The following is a 23,633-nucleotide window of genomic DNA, read 5'->3' as shown; positions in this document are numbered from 1 at the left end:
AATATCAACGGGACAGTGTTGAAAGAGCTTTGAGAAAATAGTGACTGATTTGGTACCACCCAAAATTAGCATTTTGTAAATCATTAAAGTTGTACAATTACACACACGCAGTCACTCACAACAACATTACTGTGGATCACTTTTACACTATAATCTGAAACACGTGCATCCTGATGCTAAATGAGTGCATTTCGACCAGGTAAGTCTGCTCCTGATCTATTCAGTGTAAAACAATGACACTTACAGAGAATGTGGAGAAATATACGTGAATGCTCTATAAATTGACTTCCTGATACATTGCATAGTCGTGAAAAATTATCAATGTCTGTATAACCATGACAACCATTCCGTAGTACAAAACTCACGTTGGAGCACAAACCAGACAATACCATATTTTAAGTATGATGCAAAATATAATCCTTTATTCGTAATCGGGAGGTCCCGGGTTCGATATGAAGTCGATGCACTGGTGCTCTTTGGTCACAAATACAAGCATACACATGCTTTCTTAGAAGTCAGGTAAAAATAAACCATCAACCTATATTAAAAAGACCATTTGTGGCAAATATAATTAGTGAAGACTGGTTGCCAAACAAAAATAAAAAATAACATCAACGACTTTCGTCCTTCTTAGGTTCTGTGCGAAGGCATTTTCTAAAGTTGTCCTGTATAATGTTTATCTTTATATTCCTGAAAAATTCAATCATAGACTACTGGATAACAACTTTCTTTGTTTAAAGTGATTAAAAATAAACAGCTGCATTTCAACTACTAATGAATCTGTAAGCCCGGTGCATTAACATTATACATGTACTACCAGATTATAAATATATATAACATGACTAGACATCGATCGTCATAGTTTTCATCCGATTATAAATATGTTAAATAAAAAAAGACAAAACCCTGTCTATCCCAAAAGCAAATATTCATTGCCTTACACATAATTATAGCAATATATATATATGAAATAAATGAATTAATTAATTATTCAGTGGAAGGTGATTTGATAATCAGATTACCCCCAAAATGCTAAAGTTAAATGACGCAAAATGAGTGTTATAAATAACAAAATAGCGCTACTTCTAGATAAAGAACAACAACAACGACTTATATACGTCTTAGGTGCTGTGCGAAGGCATTTTCTAAAGTTGTCCTAAAATATTATCTTTATACTTCTGAACCATTCATTTGTAGAATACTCGGTAACTACTTACTTTTTTTCAAAGTGTTTAAAAATAAACAGCTGCACTTAAATTACTAATACCACTGTAAGCCCAGTACATTAACATTATACACATACTACCAGATTATATGTAAATAACATAACTAGACATCGTCATAGTTTTCATCTGATTATAAATTTCTTAGCCAAAAAACAGACAAAACCCTGTCTCTCCCGAAAGTAAGTATTCATTGCCTTACATATAATTATAGTAACATATATATATATATATATATATATGAAAGAATAAATCGTTCAGTGGAAGCTGATTTGATAATCAGATTAATAAAAAAAAATGCAAATGCAAAATGAGCGATACAAGTAACAACATTACGCTACTTAAAGATAAAGTTCTGTTCTAGTCATGTGACTGGATTGTGAAAGAAAGTGTTTGATAGCGATTGGAAAAAAAAGTTATGCAGTTAGCATATAAGAATGTTATGCAGTTAGCATATAAGAATGGTGTTTTCTGTTAAGTTTTAGAATCATCAAAATGATAACAGATTGCCTCAGTATTGCTGAAAGTCCCAAAACTTTTGATTTTTTTGGTCAAAATTAGGTTGAATATTTAGGCATTTTAAATGGAATTTGTTTCAGGAGGCAATTTTTTCCATAGAATATTCCTACATACAGCTAATTAACAATTTCTTAATCTTTCCAAGAGTCTTCTGAAAAAGAAAAAAAAATCATTGATTTCCTGATTCCAGCGTCTGAAACTTTTCTTCAGTAGTAGAAAGGGTTCCGTTCAACACCGCGCTGTTAGACATGAAGGAGAAGAGATATTTAAGAACGAGAAGAAAAAAAGAAAAAGATGAAGATGAAGAAAAGGTGAAAGACGAAAAGAAAGAAGAACAAAAAAGATAAAGAGAACAAGAAGGAGAAAAATAAAAAATGGTTTAAGCACATTTAAGGTTTTTCAATTTTGTGCCATGATTACTTCTATGCCTAAAATTACTCTGCAAGTGGAAATATCCTCATAAATGATACAGACTTAAACACAGCCATTTAATAGGTTAGTTTGAAGTCAAAGTAATTTCTGCCATTGATTTTAAGTATTTTTATTACATTTTAAGATTCATGTATGCAAGGTACATGTAATTCAAGTTCATGTGCAAATTTGAATTCCAACTAATGAGTGTGTTTTTAAACTAAAATTCTATGCAACTCAGATAGTTTATCTTTGAAATAACCTATCCCAAGAACTTCAATGCCATAATTAGTGCATTCAGCCGAAAAACAATCTACTGTGAGTTGTTATGGCATTTTCATGACTGCTTGACAGCCGTTTCATCTGGAGAGACCCCAAACTTACAGCACAGTACACTTGAAAAGTCCTGGAATGATATCATCTAGCTAATGTAAAGTAAGTTAAACCTGCTTACGTTGATTTAGGCGCTTATTTTACACCAGTGCACCAGTCAATAGTCTACGTTGTCCCACATAGCTATCCGCCTATGACTATGCTATTGTCCAATTATTGCTTTGCATTGCACCTCGTTGAACCTTTAACATGATCGCGAAAAATTGAAAAAATCTACGCAAGGGCAAATTTCAATACCATTTTGTTATCCCCAATATGTCATGTTCAAATCCTTTATTGTAATGTTGGCACATTTACTGAGGGAGTCCACCCTGATATCAAGTTGGTTTTAAATAAAACAGAAACATGAGAGATACAAATTAGTGCAAGCGTGAGCAATATCTGATTAGAAATAGGAAAGTTTTTGATTTTTGAAGTTGACATCAGTGAAACACACCTTGGTAACACTGTGACGTATCTAGTGGGCCCCTCTCCAATCTTTAAAGTATAGAAAATGTTGTAAACTTTCACTTTCTTAGTTATTGATTACAGAATGGATTTGTTTTATACTGAGGATGAAAGAAAACATATTTTCAATAATTACATTTAGAATTTTCTTATAGGCAAATATAGATTCTTTTAATTTTTTAGTACAGGGCAAATAGTAGGGGAGCTCGCAAGACACTTCACAGAGTTGCCCATTTGTGTTTGATTGATCCCAGCTTCAAAATATATACATTTCTTACTTTGAATGGGAATGCGCTCAAACTTTCACTGACCTATTTCTCACGTTTTTCTGCTTCTATTAAAACCAACTTACTATCAGGGTGGACTACCCCTTCACTAGGTGATAGATAAGGCTATCGAAAAGGATGATTTTGTACAAAATTATTTGCGATCGTGTTACAGTTTACACGCAATTAGCCTCTACCAGATGATTTTTATGTAACAAGTCGATGGTGTTTCTAAGATACTCACATTGTCATCTCCTCCTACGACGTATGGTGTCTGGAATTGAATGTTCTGAAAAAAAGAAAATCACATGAAAACTTAGAAACGGCCAATCAAAGAAAAAGTAATGATCTTAAGCCTATTCTATTTACAGCTTAATGAACGTTATATTAACCATATTTCCCCCAAAACATTTAATTTTCTAGCCTATAATTTTATCCAAGGATTTGAATTCATTTTTGAATTCATTGTTTTTTATATCAATTTTCAGAGAGGTTTGCATGTATATGAAGGTAAATTTGAAATACAATTTTTTCTAGTACAGTACCGGTATACGTAATTTGAAAATGTGAAATAAAGTCAACATTCTGAATCCATAATATATATAACGTAGATAAACAGGGTAGAGCCTTAGCCTGGAGCGTGATATTCATGCAGCCCTATTTTGTATACCGACAAAAATAAGAAGAGTCAGAGCAACTTGCAATGAAGGAGTCAGAGACTAGGGGAAAGAGCATAGATTTTCTAAATTCGTTAATAATCCTATTTGTTGGTTACTTAATAAGGACTAAAGTGACTTGCATGTTATCGGCATTCACGGCCACAGTCATATGACTTGTCAGCCTATCTGCTGCTTTCACAATCTTTCCACCCAAACATTTAATTATTTAGTAAAATGTTATCCAAGTCACCCACAAGAAAAAAAAACACCTGCCATTTTCCTCTAAATTTAATTTTCTAGGAAAGAATTATCCAAGTAACTAACCTCTTGTCTGCGTTCACGGTCATGTGTGAGTCTTTCTACCACTCGGCTAACTGCAAATTCATGGCGATCGAGAGAATTATAGCTCCCCGAATCCTCCCATGGATCATCACCGTAGAAAAAAGGGGCAGGGGTTTGCCTGCTGTATGGACCATGGTACGCCTCTCTGTGAAAGGATAACAAATTGCAATAATGATAATAAAAAATAAAAATAGTAATAATAATAATAAAACTAATACTAATAATGAGAATAAAAATAATTATAATAATGATAAAACTAATACTAATAATGATGATAATAATAATAATAATAATGATAATGATAATAATATTAGATTTGTCATTTTTGGCCATTCTGAAAATAGAAAGACAAAAAAAAAAAAAATGTTATATAAATTTCCCCTAGTCCATCCCCAAGTGTGCAGGCACAGTCATAATAATAATAATAATAATAATAATAACTTTTTCTTATATAGCGCTTTTCATAAGACATTTATATCAAAGCGCTTTATAATATTGATACAATTAAAACTAGACAGAGTAATGTCAAGAGAACAAATATGAAGTGAAATTATGAAACATAAGATAACAAGGTAAGGTAACACTTTAAGAACTAGGTAACAATTTAAAAACTAGGTTGAATATGCATTTTCCATTAGGTAGGTTTTTAATTTTGATCTAAACAGAGTAATATCAGAGATGCAACGAATGGAGGCTGGAAGAGAATTCCACAAACGTGGAGCAGAGCATGAAAAGGACCTATCACCAAAGTATTTTGTTTTTGCTTTTTTAACGGTCAAGAGAGTTTGATTTCCAGAACGAAGGGGCCTATTGGGTGTGTATAATTGAATCAGTTCAGAAAGATAATTTAGGGCATGACCATGTAGAGACTTGAGGGTTAAAAGAAGAGCTTTGAACTGGACGCGAAATTGAATGGGGAGCCAATGCAATTGTTTGTTTGTTTTATTTCCGTATAAAAGACATCATGCATTCAGTAATATAATAACAAATAGAATAATGAATAACAAGATAAAATAAACGGCTGGATAGCCCATATGCCCATATGTTTAAGGGTTGGTGTAATATGGTCATGTTTTTTTGGTGAGAGAAACTAGACGTGCTGCAGAGTTTTGGATTCTTTGGAGCTTGGCCATATCTTTTTCCGGAATTCCATGGAGCAGGCTATTACAACTGTCAAGGAGTGAACTGATAAATGCGTGGACGAGGATTTCAGTGGATGACTTGGAGAGGAATTTACGAATTTTATCAATTTTTCTCAGGGCGAAGGATGCTTTACGACAGATACTATTGACATGGGGGCGCATTGAAAGGTTTTGATCAAACTTAACACCTAAGTTAACAACTGTTTTGGAGGAATTTACAACACCATTTGTTATTTGAATCGGAGGGAGTTCTATTGTATTTCTTCTTCGGTGAGAAAACAGGTGTAGCACTTCCATCTTGTTGTCGTTCAAGAGCAGAAATTTTTCAGTCAACCAGGAGCGAATGGCATGTAGAAAATTTTCCAGCTTCGGTAACATTTGAAGAATTTGCCCAGACTTAACAGTAATATATAGTTGGGTGTCGTCGGCATATATCATTGAGGAGAAACCGTGGGAATGAATGATGTCCTCTAAGGGTGACAACCCCTTGTCAACCGCTGTGCGTTACAGTGTCTGCACTGTCAGACTAGGCTGACGGCATACTGCGTAGATTCCGTACTTTAGCTGCTCCAGATCTTATTTGACAGAGTCAGAGACTAACGGAGCTAGGCTCTACGCAAGGCTCTAAGAATTGTGGTAAAGTATCACTGTGCCTGCACTGTCAGACTAGGTCGACGTCATACAGCATAGACTCCGTACTTTAGCTGCTCGGGATTGTATTTGACAGAGTCAGAGACTGGCGGAGCTAGGCTCTACTCAAGGCTCTAAGAACTGTGGTAAAGTATCACTGTGCCTGCACTGTCAGACTAGGTTGACGTCATACTGCATAGACTCCGTACTTTAACTGCTCAGGATTGTATTTGACAGAGTCAGAGACTGGCGGAGCTAGGCTCTACTCAAGGCTCTACGCACTGCGGTAAAGTATCACTGTGCCTGCAGTCCCCCACCCCCTGGATTCACAGTGGTAATTGGCTTACCCTACAGCAAACTTAGCTGCGTTCCTCCGCGATGCCTGTATCAAGAAACCACACGTGAAGACGATGATGACAAGAAGACCTGCTAACACACCTAGCACGATAGCGATAATCGCTCCATTAGACAGTCCTCGTGGCTCTGCAGCATGAGATGAAGAAATGAATAAAACTAGTTGGTGTTAATGTTTATCTTTAGATAAATTTATGAATTGTGAGTTTAAAATATCATCTTTGGATGAATTTGTCACTTCTACATGCTTTTTATGGATGAATTTGTTAGTCTTAAATCTTAATTTGAGATGAATTTATGCCCATTTTTTCATAAGATTTCTGAACAATAAAATTTTGTTTGGAAGGTTTTTTTTTACATATTTACATAGTAAACAAACAAATAAAATGGGATAGTTTCAAATTTAAATTTTTAGATGAATTTATGACCATTTTGATCAGATTTCTACACAATAAAATTAATTGTTCACGAATCAGGTGCATGGTAAATAAATAAATGAATTAATTGGAATATACAGTTTCAAAAGAGATAAATTTATGCCTATTTTGTAAAGAGTTGTTAGTTTTATTTGTATTTTAATACACAGGTTTCAATAGGATGTCCATAAATTTGTACTTAGGACAGTTTCCCTAAACGCTGCCCTATCAATAATAAGATACAATAATTGTTATAAGCTACTGAAATCCCAATGTTTGATTGGCTAAGAGCAAAATTGTCATAGAACTGAAGAATATGTTATTGATAACAATTACTAATGCTACTACTATTACTCTACTGCTACTACTAATACTACTACTGCTACTACTACATCTACTATCAATGCTACTATTACCACTTCTAACTCACTACTACTGCTACTGCTAAGACTACTACCACTACTGTTACTGTTACTAATTCTATACCAATACTACTATACTACTATTACTACTACTATATTATACTACTATTGCACTATACTATTACTACTCCTACTATACTACTACTACTAGACTACTACTGCTGCCTACTACTATCACTTTTCTCATCACCCACCTCAACTACTCCTACTGCTACTTGTACTACTACTTCTGTTTATTCTTCTTCTACTACTACTACTACTACTACCAGTTGGACTAGTAATATTGCTACTACTTCTAATACTACTACTACTGCTATGGAATGAACCCTAACATGACTCATAGAATAGTGAAAAGATGGATGTAAAAAAGAAAATAGAAGAAGAAGAAAAAGTTTAAAAAGAGGAATTGAAAAAGAGAGGATGAAATTAAGAAAAGGTAGCACAGGAAGAAGAAGGAAAATGAGGAGAAGAAGAAAAATGAGAAGGAGAAGAAGAAAATGAAGAATATGATGAAGAAGAAGAAAAATAAAAAGAAGAAAAATAGGAAGAAGAAAGCAACAACAAAAAGATGTAGAGTGCCTACCTGTTGTTGTCTCTGTTTGCATTGTAGTAGGCTCAGGAGCTGTTGAATGAAAAGAAAAAAAGGAGAAATACAATGTTTAGCATCCCCTAAGAAGCCAAGGTTCAGATAAGCTTATATATACATAAAGTTTGCTTTTTCCTTCCCTGACACAGGTGAAAAATACTTACAACACAAATAATAATAATAATAACTACTAAATAAATTTTGGCTCAAACTGGGCATTGAAATTGTCATAAGTAAAAGGTCAATGGAATCCCATTGAAACGTAACATGTGTATCTAATATCAACAGGCATTTCAATAGGATGTCGGCGAACTTGTTCTTAATTATGACGGTTTCGTGACACAATGCCCTGGCTGTTAAAGGTTCGTTCAGATATGAAGAGGTAAACCGTGGCAGTGTCTCTCAATACCATGTAAATGAATGGCAACTGCGCCCATATAGAAAGGGTAACTCCCCCAACACCATAAAGTGATGAAAAGGTACAATTCGATCTTACCATTTGAGTTGATGGCGGTTGGGAAGTATATTTCATTGTTGACTATAATGTTTCCTATATCCACCGCGGTAACGCTTCCGACATTATCCATGATGTTCTGTGCCTGGGAGGCGTCGTTAGCAGGGAAGGTCAAGTTAACATCTGCCACTACACTGCCGTTTCTGAACCGTATTACTTCGCATCTGATATCGTCACTCGTCAGCCTCCTGAAATACTCGGTCAACTGTTTAGAGAAAAGAAGAAGAAAAAACGAAAGCCATACCATAGTCAGTTAGTCACTAGCGTTTGCATTACCGATATCTCAGCAAAAAAAAAAGAAAAAAAGTATCATATTTGTTTTTACATGTATTTACTACACAGGTTGAGCTATCTTTGTCAGGGAGGAAAATCAGCTAGTTGTTTTGTTTCAATACCCTGGTTACCTAACAAGTTTTCATTTGGTCTACATGCAATTCGTCTGTAATAATAATTTTGTCAAATTATCATTTGTTCTATTGACAATTTAGGCTAATAATCATCTAGTCTAATTAGGTGATCTGTCGATATCGACAGATCACCTATTGATTTTGTTAGAATTTTCTTTATTCTTTATTTATTTTTATTTCTTCCGTACACTTTTTTGTGCACACGTTTACTCGAAATCGACATGGTCAATTTCCTTTGAATTTCTGTCAGTCATCAGGCCTTATAATTTCAAGTCTATTCAACTTTTTCAAGGTCATGGGGTCATCGTGACGTCATCCAGGCGCCATTTTGTAAAAATCAGGTCATTATCATATCTCAATAACGAGTAATAAAAAATGAACCATATTTAGTGTACACCAAAGGTCAACTAAAAATGTCAACAAAATCCGTGCGCGCACCTCGACGCGCACATACGCGCGCATCAACATTTTAAAATGCTCAAATTCGTTCCAAATTTGAGAATTCCATTTTCCGTTTACTTGTAATCTCTAAGGGAAATGTTTTGGTATATCGGTAACGCACTTGACTTCCGACCTCGAGGTCCCTGGTTCGAGTCCGGGCGTCTCCAACAATTTTTTTTCTTCACTTTTTTGCTTTTTGAACTTTCACTGTACCATCTCCTCTGAATATTAAAACACGTACAATCGCAAATAATGTAATAAACAAACATATTTACTTTATTATTACCCTATTATCACTTGATCCATTACTTTTTGCGTGTATCCTTATGGGAGATGACTTTTTCTCAAATCTGGATTCTACATTCTTGTCTTTTGCGAGCAATATCGGCGTTATTTCGCCTTGATTTTTGTTGATTTTTGACTATGTTGTAGCTGAGACTATATACTATCTAAATGTTCTCTCATTTTTTTCAGTCTGATGTCATCATGGTCTGTTGATGATAATCATCAACATCATCATGATCATGATCATCATCATCATCGTCATCACCATTACTATCAAGATCATCATCATCATGATCATCATCATGATAATCATTGTTTACATGTCTATATAACTTCTCCCTTTCTCAATATAGTTAATATTATAATCTATCATAAGACTTGAAGACAGACCACCTTATTCGTCCTCGTGACGAATTAAATTCTAGTTTTAATTTGGTTTTATGTTCCTTTTGTTTCATAACCGGTATTAAGTCTAGTTCCTAGTTTGTCTAATGCCCGGCTTATCTATCGTCTATGAGGTATACTAATCATTTTATGATAATCATTATTCATGATTGAACGGAGTATGCAGCAAGGTGCCATAGGCACATTTCTCAAGTATGACTATGGTAGCAAAATACCAAATCGTGCCAAAGTTAACATTGCCCTTAAAAAAGTGCCGTAGTAAAAAATTGCCTTAACAAATAGAAATTCGTGGTATCAGTAAATAACTTAAATTTTTTTACCACCCAATAAGACTAAAAACAATGAAATTGTGTAGTTAAAATTGTAGATCACATGTGCTTTATTTATTTTATTTTTTTTTTGGGGGGGGGGAGATGAGTCATACTATTTAATGTCATTTGACTTTTTAAATATGATGATAAATATGGACATAGATAAACATTAATTCAATTCAAATCAAATCCAATTACATCAGGTAAGTTCTGATGCAATCAAGTATCATGTACAGGTAATACAAATGTATGTAGGTAATGCAAGTTTGTATAGGTAATGCAAAAATCATTAACATAATGCAATATGCTACATTGTTTTAACCTTAATCCCATTGGGGGGGGGGCCTTTTAGGCCCCTCTCCTGTCGTTTCTTTTGCCGTGCATCTAGACCGATTAAAATTTCACGTTGAAACTTCATGACTTTTTTCTCTCAAGTTTCCCGCATATTTTGATATAAAATTCACCCGGTCGGACATGTAGAACTGATTTTAGAGGTCGATAATCGCTTGACCGTCACAAAAAACTGCAGATTTTGTACACGTTTCTATGTGATTCATACATCCAATGCCATGTAAACTCCAGATCTGTTATAATTGTTACATTGAATTATAATCAGGTGGGCTGTATCTAATACAGACCACCTTATAATTTTGTTAAAATTGCCTTTATTATCAGGTGGGCTGTATCTAATACAGACCACCTTATATTTTTGTAAAAATTGCCTTTATTATTATTTATTTATTTATCAGGTGGGCTGTATCTAATACAGACCACATTATATTTTTGTTAAAATCGCCTTTATTTATTTATTTTTCTTAGTTCGACCCACTTTTTGTTAGCAAGATAACTTTAAAATGATTCAATCAAATGCTTTGAAATTTGGCACACATATGTATATGCATATGGACAAAACACGGTGAGGTTTTCAACCTTGACCTTGACTGATGACGTCATCTAGGCGCCATTTTGTGAAATTTTCTGAAAATCAACTCATGATCATATCTTCATAACCAAAAGGTATTTCTCATTCATATTTATCATGATCAAGGTCAATATCAGGTCAAAAAACGTGCGCGTACGTCCGTGCGTCATTGCGCGCGCAAAATTTTTAAATGCTCAAAATCGTCTCAAATTTATTTAGTTTCAGGTCATTTTAAGCATTTTATAAAAAATCGCGCATGCGCGCTCGTTTTCGCGCGTAACACCATAACAAAACATAGAATCACCATTTTTTTTCTTTCATGATATTTCTCATATTTCTTCGAGGAATTTGATACCATGTTTATCTCTTTATGACCATTAATAACAAGATGAGCATCAATTCAAGATAAATGTCCGTGCGCGCGAGCTCTTTTAATACATAACATATATTAGTACAGCCTGTAATGTCACAATATTGAATCCCGTGAGATAATTGTGCCAAAATTGATTTTTTTTTTTTTCAAATCAAGATAAATGTCCGTGCGCGCGAGCTCTTTTAATACATAACATATATTAGTACAGCCTGTAATGTCACAATATTGAATCCCGTGAGATAATTGTGCCAAAATTGATTTTTTTTTTTGGCTAACTTTGTCAATTTGGGGGTGCTGAATCCAAAAAACTTTGGTACCATTTTTTTCGACCACGTCTTAGGCGGCCATTTTGAATTTCAAAATGGCCACCATAAAAAATGCATTTTTTTTCATTATTATTTTATATTATAGACATTGGAGAAGGTGCAAATGTGGGATAAAATGTATGCTTATGATGTCTGATATATCAATACACATTTTTATAAAATTTTGCTTTATTTCGATTGGCCGCCATCTTGAAATTCAAAATGGCCGCCATTGCTAATCCTATTTTATCTCATGTCTCAAGTTATAAGCACCTGGAAAGGTTTGTACCGTAACAGTATCATAATATTGATGCTATGTGTGTTTTCAAACAAAACACAAGCTCCCAGTAACTGACCATTCGAATTGGCCACCATTTTGAAATTCAAAATGGCCGCCATGGAATAACATTTGTTATATTAATTCATTTGAAAGTACCTTAGAATCATCCATTTTGAGAGATCATCTGTATTTAAAGCTTGCAGGACCTGGTACATAGAATACCGGCTGTCATCTTGATCATCGTACATATGCCTAAACGCATCACCCCCCCCCCCCTTCTTCCACCCGGGGGGGGGGGGGGGGCTTAATTATAACATATAACAGTTACTGAATGTGGTGTTAAAGAAAAACTAGAAAAATAAATGCCTTGGACTGGACGTATTAAAACTTCAGTGTGCAAATACAGGCCTGTTATTCCAGAGATAAGACATGATGAGACACGCATCACATCAGAATGCAGTATCACGTGTCTATGCAGATTGCCAGCATACATCTTTGATATGACATGTGCTCCCCATGTGCTCTCACCCACGTGGATGTATGTGTATAGATACACTATGTAAGTCTGTGTCCCATACAGATTACACACAACTGACAGATTGTTTTACTGTCCCACTAAACCTATTTACTTGTGTAAAGACTCAAGACCTCTACAATGTTCTTCTATGCATTCTGATTTTGTCAGAGCAGCTGTCACCATACCACATGATTTGAGAGGTAGGCCTTTTAAACTATTAAATTTGCCTACAATGTACATTTACCTTTGTTGATAAACAGATGTCAGTTGCTGTTGTTTTATAAGAATGTTTAAATAGACATTTGAATATGTGTAATGTGAAGTATTCTCTTTGCTCAAAGTCAATGATGTTACCATCTCGCACATACGTACTGTACAGTAGCTATTTGTATCTGTGTTATTTCCTATGAGTGCTGGGTGTTGAACAGTTTATCAAAGTTATTATAATTAACCCAAAATGATCGGAATAGGCTCCAAGGGAAGCAAATTTATCAATGATGTATTTGTGATCCCTAGAATAACAGTGTTTATCAATATGGAATCTAGGGGAAAATTTTTATGCCAACATGTACATCTTAATTCACTACAAACTAGTAACAGATTAGTGAATCTGTAACCAATTGATGCATAATCTTTGCTGTTTTTCCCCTTCACTCCCTTCAGGGTCTGATTCAGATCTTAAAGATGAAGTTGAGTTCTGGTATGCGGTTGCATTGTGAAAGAAACGGTGTGGAACCGACCAGAAAAGGTTGATCATCTAGCATATAAGAATTTGTGTGTATTGCAAGGTTCTGGAATCATCAAAATGATAAGAAATGTGGCCAAGTCTTGGTAAAGTTACAAACACTTGCACAGAAAGATGTATATGGGACTACACGAACACGTGGCGTAAAAAGCCGACCCCCCGATTTTTACGATGCTACATGCATATTTAGAATATGAAGGCATTTGAAGAGCCATGCTTTTCAGGTAACATGTCTTAACTGATGTTCTTCCACACTTGCATAATAAGAATGAGTAATGCTCACAAATTATTTTTCACCTCTTCCCAGAACTCAACCTTCTCTTTAAATGATGAAAGAGTGGATATGAGGAAACAAAACTGTCACATGTGTGTCAATTTCCAGGTTAGCCAAGAGAGAACATAAATGATTTATTATTTTTTTATCTTTTCAATACAAAAGTGAGTGATGCATTAATGAATGAATCAAAAATATATTGAAATCTTACTGAAATTAGATTTTGTGAATAAACGTCAACAATACATTACAAACGATTTACACTCCACCTTTATGCTGTCATTGTTATGACTTCATTAATTTGCTCGAAATGAAAGAAAATCTAAAGCTCATTCAGTCATCCGGTCTCTTTCCAGACTGAACGAGCAGACAAGATGGAGACCTCCGGCCGAAGTTCAAATAAGTGTATCGTATGTTTGCAAGCTGATGAATCAACGCAAATGAACTTGACACCATCCAAATCATCCCTAGAAAAACTCAAAGACTTTGCAAAAAAACGCTCTTCTTTGGGGGAAACTACGATTTCTCCTGTTTGGGAAAGGATAGTAAGTCTCAAGTTCAGGAGATGTACCAGGGCGACTAAGAAGATCAAGCTCTGCACCGAATGCCAAAAATTGTGTGTTTCAATGCAAAAATGCACATAGTGGTGAACTACATAGAGTAGAAACAGAGTCTATGGGGAGAAGATTAATGTTCATCAAATCAAACACAAAAGATGAAAAATTACGTGTGGCATTAGCTCATGTTAATGAGCCTACAGATTGTTCTGCATTTGACTTGATGTATCACAGAAATTGTCTAAAGGATCATGAGCGAAAGGTACAGGGCTACTCCAACTCAGAGATGAGGTCCAAATTAAACATTGGCAAACATATTGCTGATATTGACATATTGAATGCTGTGAAATGTTCTTTGAATGAAGGGTTTACTGTGACGATGAATGAAGTTAATGAGTTGTACGTTTCATTCCTTGCTGACAATGACATCGACCCCGGACCTTATCACCACAAAAAACACCTGAAAGCAATAATATCAGAAAACATTGAAGGAGTAAATTTCATAAAATCACATCGTGCCAATGAAAGTGAACTTCTCGTAGGTGAAAAGCTGCTTGGAAAAACTGTTTCTGAACTTCATGAGCAACAAACAGAAGAAGCTGATGTTGAATGTCTTCAGGAAGCAGCTACGATACTAAGAAAGGCACTTGCATCTTCATCTGCTAAATGGAAATTTACAGGTATCCAGTCGATGTCAGAATTTCAGCATCCTCCTCTACTGACCAGTTTCCTTCGTTGGGTTCTCTTTGGCACAAAATGCGTAGGCATTAAGGGAAGACGTAGCCAATCATCAAGAAAAGCAGTCAATCTTATGGTGCAGCAAATGTTGCTTAACTTCAAGACTGACCGTCAAGCAGCATATTCACCAGAATCAGATGCCGAATTCAGAAGGAGGCATGAAACGCCGTTATCAGTAGGATTGGCACTCACAGTACACAAGAAGACAAGAAGTAAAGATCTAGTTGATCTTCTATCCCATTTGAACATTGGATGCTCGTATGATAAGGTGCTGCAAATTGAAATGCGGATTGCCAGTGGAGTTGCAGAAAGGATGGAGACATCTGGTGGGTTTTGTTTGCCACCTTTCATTGAGAAAGGAAAGTCTCTATTTTTCGCAGCGGACAATATTGACTTCCTTGAAAACACTGCCGATGGTCAGAACACTCTCCATGGTACCATTCTGGTAATCAATCAGAACTAGGGTGGGGATAGTGACTCAACCACAGGTCTCCCGGTCAGTGAACCACTCCGGATTCCAGACGATGTCAAACCCATTGATGTAGACATCAAACTACAGCATCCAACATCTCTTGAAGTCAAAACAATCACTGCCAGTTCATTTGAGTTTGGCTCCTTTCAGCATGCCATCAGCGAAAATGAGATGTATGACAAGGCGTGGTTCATGGCATCCTTTTCTACAAGGTCAAATACAACTTCAAGTGCAACACACCCTGTAGCTGCAAATGAATCTCTACACATTGATATTTCTCAACTGACTGAGCCTCTTGATAGTCAATCACCGCTTACAGAACAATCAAGTGATGATGAGACTAGCCTCCACGTCCATTCTGATCAGAACAGTGATACACAACCTGAGGACGAGCAATCTTTGGAGTCGGTTACTTCAGGTGCAACTTTTGAACATTACCTTGTTTCGGATATTGAACAGCCTATGGCAATGACAACTCCTAGTCTAGACAATTCAGGTGGGAATTCCAGAGTCCATGGAATTGAACAAAGTGAAGGAAGCACTAAAACTTCTGAAGGACCTGGTGTACACTCATCAGCCAAAGCACTGAAGAAGACAGTAGTGCCAACCTGGGCAGCCACCAATTCCTTACTCGTTCAGGCACAGCAGAAAGGAAATCAATCCTTGACAAAGAGTGCGATTGTTGCTCCTCTGTTACGCCGACCTCCCACTGACTATTCATCTCTCTTTACAATCTTAAGTCTTGCTCAAGGGATATCAGCTGCTGTGGTTGGTCCTCATAAGAAAACAGTCATCACCCTTGATCTTGATTTGTATGAGAGAGCAACCAAACTTCAATCTTCCACAGGGAACAAGAACTGGATTCTTCGAATTGGTGAACTCCATGCCTGCTTCGCATCACTGCATGCAATTGCAAAATATCTCGAGGACAGTGGCTTGGAATCTATTAGCATTGAAGCAGGCCTCTTTTCCCCTTCAACGATCTGCCAAATATTCACTGGAAAGTGGTTCAAACGTGGTATTGAATTCCACATGACCAACATCATGGCGTGCTATGATCTCCTGTTTGAAGCATCAGTACATCATGAGCACTTGGACAGCATGATTAAGAAATGCGAAGAGCTTCGTAAGAAGTTACACGAGAGAGATAGTGACATTAAACAGGTTTTTGAGGAGGTAACTTCGATGATTAAAGAGCATTATCAAACCACAATCATCCAAGAGAATGACGAGATGGCAACATTCTTACTCAACTACATGAAGCAAGTTGAGAGTTTACTGCATGTGATTCGAGCTAGCAGACAGGGGAACTGGGAGCTGCATCTCGCTTCCATGGAAGAGCAGGTCAAGTACTACTTTGCACATGACTTATACAAGTATGCTAGGCTCGTGCCAATCTACCTTCTTCAAATGCATTCGCTGAAGACATCTGATCCTACTACTTGGGATGCACTAAAGGCAGGGGACTTCATGGTCACTAAATCTGGCATCCCATTCACGAACCTATTTGTTGACCAAACATTGGAACAGCTGATCAGGGAAGTGAAAGTAGCTGGCGGCATCACTGGAATAACACAAAATGAAGAAGCACTGGGTAGGTTTTTCCTGATTGCCCCTGAATTGGTCATCCTCATTCAAGACTTCCAAGATGCTTACTGTTGTACCACCAATGACTCTCAAACTACGAAGGAGCACTATCAGCTCAGAGGTTCTGTGGCTCTTCGCATGCACAGAAATTCCTCAACAATCAAGAAAGCAATCATACGACACTGCGAGGGCAATCCATTTGAAATCAGGTCAATGAAGCTGATGAATATGGTATCTAACATGCAAGTTCCTGAAGCTTTCAAGGAGGACATTCTTGAAAGAGATGTAAAGGTAAAGATCATGTTCCAAGAATTTGTATCTGACAGAATAGTTGAGTCATCGGCCAAGAAATCTATCTGGGACCCAATGAGGAAGGCCAAACTGAAGACATTCAGCTCTTGCAGAAAGAAGACACAGTGTAAGATTGGAGCCAAGCTCGTCAAGCTAAGAGAGGATCGCCAACTTCTTGCAAGATTTCTCGTTGTTCAGCAGTCCAGACCTGGAATGATACATTCACTGGGTGACACAATTGGAAAATATGAATTTTCTGTCATTCCTAGGTCGCTATTTACCTCAGATGGCCTTCTCCTTATCCCATCAGACAAAAGCTCTTTCATCCATGCCATAGAAACCTATGGAACTGAACCGAATAGTCAGTCTGAAGACCAGATCAATGAGCAGCAAGATTCACCCAACATAGAGACATCAGGAGAAGACAAGAAAACAGACAAACTGTGCATCATCGATGCCATGGCAGTTGTCCAGGGGCGGTATTCTGAACCCTGTGTTATCTCTAATATTGTTGTATCTTCGAAGATAAGATAAAGTTGGTATTCTGAACATTGTTGTAACTTTTGTGTTATCTTTTGTTGTATCTTTTCTCTCATCTTATTGGCCGCGCCTGCGCTCATTCTTTGGTGCGCTTGTAATTGTGCGTATTATTAATAAAGTGGCATTTAATTCTCATTTGCATATGCGCACGGGAGATAATATGTCGAGATAATTGGTATTCTGAAAGTTGTTGTATCTTTTATCTTATCTTATCTTGCGTGGTATTTACAACAATATTTACAACAGGTAGGGGGTTGTTGTATCTTTCGTGGTGATATAATGGCGGCAATATTTTTTTGTCCAGAACCAACTTCGTGCCAATAGACGAGTTAGAAGAAGATTGTGTGTTGACCGGAAACATCACAGATGAGAACTTTCTAAGATATTACATGCTAGGATAGGACTATTTTAATGCTCTCATCTTAACCAATACAGTGAAAGCGCGATTTGTCTTCATGATCCACATTCAACAGCGCATAATGATGACGCGCGTAATAAGTGCTCAAATAACTAATTACGCCCAAGATTAATATGCGCTAGGCGCATCTTCAGATATGGCATAAAGTATTCCTATTGGTTGATCTACTTATCAAGCTTATATAAAATAGATTTTGATTGGTAGGGTCCATAAAAATGGGCGTGTCATCAATGGTCAAAGATAAGATAGAGGCGGTCCTTCAAGAGATAACACAGGGATAAAACAATGTTCAGAATACCAACTTACAACAATATTAGCGCTGTGTTATCTCTGGAAGATACAACAAAAGATAACACAAAACTTACAACAATGTTCAGAATACCACCCCTGGCCATAAAGAAGTCCCCATCAATGGTTGACTGCTCCGACTTTGCTGCTGCTTTTGTTAGGAGCATAAGGAAAATTGCATCCCAGTACGATGAAGCACGTGTTATCTTTGATAGATACATTGATGATTCCCTCAAGGCACAGACTAGAGGGAAAAGGACTGCAGGTATTGAACCAGTGAAGTTTGATATCGAGGACAATACCAACATCAAGCTCGTTTCACTGAAGACTCTTCTGTCTCACAACTACACCAAGTCGCAACTGACAGAATATCTTGGAAAGGCTGTTCTGCATGAGTATACAAATAGTAGCAAGAACGTTGTTGTCGTCTACGGAAATGCTACATATTCCAACAAGCCAGATATGTTTGATCCAGAACTCACCCATCACACACATGAGGAAGCGGATACACTCATCCCATTGCATGTACTGGATGCTACCTCAAAAGCAGCAGAGAACATCATAGATATTGATGTTTATTCTCCAGACACTGACGTCTTTGTATATCTGATGGATCTTTGTTCTACACACAATGTCTTAGGTCGCCTTTGCTTCATCACTGGAAAGGGAAATGCGAAACGTACAATTGACATTGCTGAGAGATGTTCTGCAGTTGGTATCGAAAAAAGTTCCAAACAAGTATTATATGTCTAGTTTTGATTATTTCTTTGTTATAAGTTTATTTCAAACACTTCAGAGACAAATTCTTCTAAAATAAACAAAAACAAAAACAAATCAAAACAATAAAATACATAAGAATAAAAACAATGAAATACAAAAGAAATAAGGAAATATCCTGATTCTCGAGCTTTTCTAAAAACACAAAGATATGAAACTTCATATTTATCATCTAGACAGTCAAAGAAATACTGTACTTGTAGTTTTAGTACTTGACAGCTGTTGTATATTCAAAGGATAATTGCATTACCTTTTCTTCCATTCCAAATTATCACAAAATTTCATATCATTTCAATGAGATAATCTTTTTCATTGGGTATATCAGGAAATACTAATTTGCATATTTGCATAATTTATGCACATTAGTGATATATATATATATATATATATATAAGCCTACTATCAAAACATGGATATGAATGAACTACATCATTTGAAAGTATTTTTACAGAAAACTTGAATAAATCCTGTCATTTCTCCTGATTTCAGATGATAATCCAAATTTTTTACCAAAATTCGTCAACAATTTGCATATTCAAAATTTGAATAAATTATTTTAAAAAAAATAAAAGTTTTTTTTATATTTTTTTTACATTTTTATTCTACCCAACTTGTTTTACGACTGTACCAATTTTCAAGTCAATTGGTCCATTATTTGCCGAGATCCGAGGGGGGGGGCAAAAAAGGCCCCCCCCCCCCCCAATGGACTCAAGTGATCAAAATAACCCAATGGGATTAGGGTTAATGAACTTACTCTAATATTGGCCTTTTTTAAACGAATTATATTGCTGTGATTGACATTAATTACTCGTCCCTTTAGAAGGAAAGCCTTTCGTAAAATTAACTATAAAACAGGCATAGTATTCTCCATATTAAAGCCACTCCATATTTCACTAATTTTTTTTTGTCTCTGTAATTAAGATTTATTTTTATTTGGACCATTTGATTTTTGAAATTATTGTTAAATGTAAAATGTATGTGAAATATAAAACAATACAATTAAACTGAAATTGAGATGCTAAACTGTTGTAAAAGACTTACACGGTTGCAGAGAGCATTTGCCAAATTCATGAACGCAGTAGACAATGGGTCTGCAAGATCGTTTTGGAATGTGTTCTCGAAGATGATCTCAAGGACAATTCCAACATCTGTGATTGAATGAAGAAATCATTAAACAATATTAAAGGGAAATCCAACCCAAATAGACAACTACCCTAAACAAAAGCAGAAAAATCAGAAAGCAAACTGATGAAAGTTTCAATTAAAACTGACCAACTATAAGAAAGTTATGATTTTTGAAAGTTGTAATCACTATACGTAAGGGCGCTTCAAATTGACTAAAGCGTTAATGTCAATGTGAGATAGTACCGTACTACTTTCCAATTTGTTCCTACGTATATAATGAATGAATCTTATTTCTTTCAAAAGGTCATGGTTTAGGGGGGTCTAATCTTTTTAGAGGATCTATAACAATATGCTAGCTATAATATATTTTGACTAGTGCCCCAAGACAGAAGGAACTTATGAGAAAAACAGAAGTTAGTGATATTTTTGGTCAATGGTAAATTGAGAGTTATCCACGTCCTACGTCACAATCTAATTACCAAAATAACAAAGCTCTTTGCAGTTGATTTAAATCTTGAATACATTACAATCGACCCACCAAAAATAAAAACACCAAACTGAGATTTGCATAGATTTAGTGATCTCAAATTTTAAACATTCAAAACTTTCTTACTATTGGTCCGATTTATTTCAAACTTGTGCCATTCTGTTTCTGTTATTTTACTGCTTGTTTACGAATACAATTATTACAAGGGTTGGATTGCCCATTAAAAATATGAATAATGATGATTTTAGGGGAAATAATGATAACAATAATAATAATTATAATCACAATCATCAACATCATAATAATTGCCCCCAAACCTTAACTGCAACCTTAACCATAGCCCATCCTTTATTATAAACCTAACCTGAAACCAAATTGTAGCCAAGACCATAACCCCAGACCCAACCGACCAAGCTAGGCGCTTACAGTATCATTACCCCAGTCACTGGATGCAATTACTCTTTCACAAATTATAGTGCACATCGTCCACTCTCTTAGAATCATTTCGGATATAGTCGCCTTTTTACATTGACCTTTACAAACTACCCTTTAGCAACTGGGTGAAAGGGAGCGATGCAGATGTAATACCTTGCTCTGGGCCAAAAATACTGGCCGGGGATTGAACCCATGACCTTCAGACTTCAAGTCAAGTGATTGGACCACTCGACTACAACATCAATACAATCTCCCCCATTAGTCAGTTAGTGCATATTAACTAAGTTCCGGTTCAAGGTCATTTTCATTTCAATAAAAAAAAAAGAGCAGATGCAAATTATTATACATTGAATCAAAGTACCATATTCAATTATAACTGTAATCACCCCTGTTGATTTTACAACTTGTTGTTCCAATAAAAAGACATTCATTTTTTATTGTAATTTTTGGTACGAATCGGTCAAGACACTGGTAATGTGAAATAAATTTACTGAACCTATTCATTTACCAAATTGCGTGGTGGCACTGGATGTTGTTTCTGGCTGCATGGTTGTGGCACTTGATGACACTGGAAAAGAGACACAAAAGGAATACTTGTATTCAACATAATAGAATACTAAATTGTAAATAATCAACACCGGAATTTTGCAATATCATACTCCTCGATTTTTCAATGATTTATGTTCTTGAGTTGCAGCGCGTTGTTGTCCGACATCGAATTTTAAATCCTCCCCCCCCCCTTGAGTTTTTTATGTGTATGATTTTCAGAAGAAAAACAAAACTTTTGATTTTTTTTGTTGTTGTTGAAATACAAAAAAAAAAGTTGATAGGGTCAAATTTTCAAATTTCGGGACCCCCCAATAAAATATGTCCTCTTACCGAGTCATTTTTTCGGACCAAATTTCAAAATGTTAACCCCCCCCCCCCTCCGCTTATTCAGCGGCTGGCTGAGTCATTGCGAAGTTTTTGGGACCAAATTTCAAAATGTTAAACCCCCCCCCCCCCCTTGAAAAAAATCCTGCGTACGCCACTTACGCCACTGATTATATAGCAATATAAAGTAAGACTTAGATATTAAGAATGCTTCATTAAATGGTCCAAATAATTTATATTAATGTATATATGTCCAATTTTCCTTCAAAAGGGATATTTATTTCGCTCACATGCAGATTAAGGGCTGAGACAAAGTTTACACAAAATATATATGATACCAAACATCAACGTTTTACATTACTAGGCTCTCATAAGTGTTTCATCGGCAAGTAAAGAGTTAAAACTCCTTTGATATTACTGCAAGGCACAACAGATCACGAAAGACAAACAATCTAAACGAAACCAAACAAGCACGTATTTCTTTTTTTTCTCATGCAAAAATAGAAAACTGTGTGTAGACAGCTTGTCTGGCCCCTTCTACGATCTCTGTAAATCAATTCAAATTCATTACATCCTTACCAATCCCCCGAATGCAATCATTACTTGAATCATTTGTTGTACTAATTAGTCAAGACACCCGTAATTATGAAATTTGTTTAGTACTAAACCTATTCATTTACCAGGTTGTGAGGTGGCACTAGGTGTTGGTTCTGGCTGCATGGTTATGGCACTTGATGACACTGGAAAAGAAACACAAAAGGGTATACTTATTCTACATAATACAATAGTACATTGTTACATAATCAACATCTGAATTTCGCAATATTGTAATCCACGATGACTTCATTTCTATTACACAGGTAAGCTATGATATTCTGCCTCGCAAAACAGGCCATTATCATATATTTAAATGATGGCTTTCTGTGACAAATAAGCTGTAAACTGCCGTGCGAGAATTAGAGTCTCGTTTTTTTAAATGCTTTTTTCGCAAGTTTCAGCGCATTCTTGTCCGACATCGAATTCTTAGATCGCGATAATTTCGTATTTTTTTCACGAAACATTTCCTAATTACACCAATTTTTAGTAAGAAAATTTGAAGACCATTAGGCAAAGATTGAACTACATAAATGTGTGTAGAAAAAAAAACACATTTCTTAATATGATTTATCTTTGCGAACTTTGGTAACTCCACCATGCTTCATGTACTATGTCTTATATTATAAAATTATGTGTGCAAAAGTAGTAAAGATATTTTACCATTCTAATGAAAACCACACTAAATATCATTATTGTGAAAAAGTGAGTATCTGTTTAGTGCTTTTCATGTTAATTTATCATTTGTTTACAAGTAATAAATGATACCGTTGAGGATAACCAAAAGCAAAGTTTGCAGTTTGCACGACAACAAAATTATATATCACAATATAATAAATCTTAGATATTAAGAACGCTTCAT

At 35.7% G+C, this 23,633-nt stretch overlaps 1 protein-coding gene across 1 annotated transcript in view; it reads right to left on the bottom strand.

Annotated features, from left to right (window-relative positions):
* Positions 1-393: 393 nt before the first annotated feature.
* LOC591493 overlaps positions 394-23,633 on the bottom strand; it is a 56,641-nt gene continuing 33,401 nt past the window's right edge. Inside the window, exons 33-41 of the mRNA XM_030997083.1 lie at positions 22,858-22,917; positions 21,813-21,872; positions 20,299-20,405; positions 8,307-8,529; positions 7,808-7,846; positions 6,380-6,515; positions 4,243-4,405; positions 3,504-3,548; positions 394-1,981 (exon numbers count right to left, since the gene is read on the bottom strand). Coding sequence (XP_030852943.1) covers positions 1,949-1,981; positions 3,504-3,548; positions 4,243-4,405; positions 6,380-6,515; positions 7,808-7,846; positions 8,307-8,529; positions 20,299-20,405; positions 21,813-21,872; positions 22,858-22,917 — 866 coding nt within the window. The 3' untranslated portion in view covers positions 394-1,948. The remainder of the gene's footprint in view (positions 1,982-3,503; positions 3,549-4,242; positions 4,406-6,379; positions 6,516-7,807; positions 7,847-8,306; positions 8,530-20,298; positions 20,406-21,812; positions 21,873-22,857; positions 22,918-23,633) is intronic.

The sequence above is a fragment of the Strongylocentrotus purpuratus genome, unplaced genomic scaffold (genome assembly GCF_000002235.5).
Source record: "Strongylocentrotus purpuratus isolate Spur 01 unplaced genomic scaffold, Spur_5.0 spur5_scaffold_4, whole genome shotgun sequence".
Lineage (NCBI taxonomy): Eukaryota > Metazoa > Echinodermata > Echinoidea > Camarodonta > Strongylocentrotidae > Strongylocentrotus > Strongylocentrotus purpuratus.
This window is presented reverse-complemented; position numbering and strand designations above follow the sequence as displayed.